At 50.8% G+C, this 2,233-nt stretch overlaps 1 protein-coding gene across 1 annotated transcript; it reads left to right on the forward strand.

The window, feature by feature from the left end:
- The first annotated feature begins 715 nt into the window (after positions 1–715).
- On the forward strand, positions 716–1,399 carry LOC124679404 (FCS-Like Zinc finger 2-like). Its single transcript, XM_047215167.1, has one exon. It carries the CDS (start codon positions 806–808, stop codon positions 1,094–1,096), a length of 291 nt encoding a protein of 96 aa, XP_047071123.1. The 5' UTR covers positions 716–805; the 3' UTR covers positions 1,097–1,399.
- The last annotated feature ends 834 nt before the right edge of the window (positions 1,400–2,233 follow it).

Consider the following 2,233-nt stretch of genomic DNA (forward strand, 5'->3'; position numbering starts at 1 on the left):
CAGCAAGCGCTCCTACCCTAATAAGCATTCTAAACCTGTGATCAATATCGTGAAACCTATTACTAAAGATATTGGGCATACTAGTGTGGGGATACAGATCAGTAGGAAACCCTAATATTGACATACATAGTTTTTAGAAAAAGAAACCCATGGGACTTTTTTGTTTTCACTTAGTAGGAGATGACTGAGACATTTGAATTTGCATATTTTGTAGTTTTGAAATGGTTTCGCAACATCCAAAGTAATAATTGAGATGTGTGCAAGTAAGGGCTTTTATTCTCGGTTGGGGAATGCCCAAGTATTTTAATTTGAGCAAGTATAAGAATGTTACCCAATGGTAACCGGAATAACCAATTTTGGCGAGATTCCATAAATCTGGTACAAGTATAAGAAAGATGAGAAGACATTTACTAAACATGTATGAACACCAACTATATCCATTAATTATTTCTCTAAGTCCATGATCAAACAGTCGGTGGGGATTGAGAGATACCCCATGCCAATAAAGGATATTCAAGAGCTATGTCGACCACTCGATCCCGGTCGACGTCCGGCGTACATTATACGATTCTTCTCATTTTCGCGGTGGAGCCGGCTGTGTGTGCCCTAGGGCGTGGCAAGTCGAAGCATGCCGAGATCTTTTGCTGTCCGCTTGGAGGCACGATATATACCCCGTGCCTACGCTTCCCTGAACTCATCAACTCACATTGCTCGCTCCATCCCCTCTTCCTCCCCACACCATAAGCAGCAAACCCACCGAAGCTTTGCTCTGCTCCTCGAAACCACCTAGCTATACCATATTACCATGGCGGCATCTGTAGCCAGCTCTTTCTTCTTTGACGACGAGCCGGCAGGCGAGCGCGGCATGGCCGCGATGGACGCGTGCGCGCTCTGCGCCAAGCCGCTGGCGCGCGAGAAGGACATCTTCATGTACAGAGGGGACACCCCCTTCTGCAGCGACGAATGCCGCCACAAGCAGATGCGGGACGACGCCGTCTGCGAGAGGCAAGCTGCCCGGAGGGTGCGGCCGTACTCGTCCATACCGGAGTCCCTTCTTGGGCAGCCTGGGTCCGGGGAGGTGTCGGTCGGGAGCTGACCGGCCTGAGCGCCAACGAGGTCTGATTGTCTGAAGAACCATCAATTTTGGGATGATGACATCTCGCCGGCGTTCATGGGCAGCAGGTGCTGTCCTGCGCGCGTGTCCGGCCGGTGAGGCAGCGGCGCCCGCCCCGCAGCTTCTTGGCTGAAGAAGGCAATGATCGAAGGACACACCGTGTGTTTAACTTCTAAATTTGCTAACCCGATCAGTTCTACTCTGTGATTATTCGATTGTATATCCATGAATTGTGCTGTTCTGGTGCTCCAAATGAAATGAAAACACTCCTCCTTTGGCACTCAATGTTTCTTGTCCTGAATTACCAACCGCGCCTTGTTCAACAAATTAGCACCTTTGTCGCTAGAGGGCAGACGCAGTAAGACTCCCAGTGCGTGAACTGAGTGCACAAAACGCCACAATCGGAAGGGAGTAAAGTATCAGGCTCCAACGTCAGACTTGTCGAACATCTCCCATGTTATTTTATCTGTACGTAGTGGTGTACTAGTGGCTCATCGCCGAGTCAGAGCCAGCACCATGATGTGGACATCTCGCATACAAGTGGTACAACTAACCGTGCGTCTTGTCACTACCACGTAGGCCGTGACTCGGTGCATATGCATCAACCAACACCACATATCGTGCACGGCCATTTTATCCTTGCGAAACCACCGTGCACCACATCCCCGCGAAAAAAAAAACCACCGTGCACCACAGTAAATCTCGGTGAAGCACGAGAAATTTTGGCAAAAGAGACCACCTGCACCAACGAATTGGCAAAAAGGACCACCTTTGAATCAAATTGACAAAAAAAACCACCTTCTCAGTGGCGGCAGCGTCCCCAGCTGACACGTGAAGACGTGCCACCGATGTAGATGGTGGCAGGGCCTGCCGTCGCCAGGTGTGGCGGCACGTTTGCCGGCCAACGCCAGCCGTCAATCGCCGTTAGACGGTGTGAGACCTGCCGCCACCGGTCGTGGCGGCTAGGCCACGTGGAGCATGCCGCCACTAGCCTTGGCGGCAGCACCCTTCTCCAATCACTGTCGTGTCGCCTGTCATCTGATTAAAAATGTCTAGCTGCTGCCAGTCTCAGCTGCCACGCCACATCTACATGCATGATTAGGAATGAATACTACTACT

The sequence above is a fragment of the Lolium rigidum genome, chromosome 7 (genome assembly GCF_022539505.1).
Source record: "Lolium rigidum isolate FL_2022 chromosome 7, APGP_CSIRO_Lrig_0.1, whole genome shotgun sequence".
NCBI lineage: Eukaryota > Viridiplantae > Streptophyta > Magnoliopsida > Poales > Poaceae > Lolium > Lolium rigidum.

What these genes read in the sequence shown, in the direction of transcription:
- LOC124679404 (XM_047215167.1), top strand. Translation starts at nt 806, where the DNA reads ATGGCGGCATCTGTAGCCAGCTCTTTCTTCTTTGACGACGAGCCGGCA.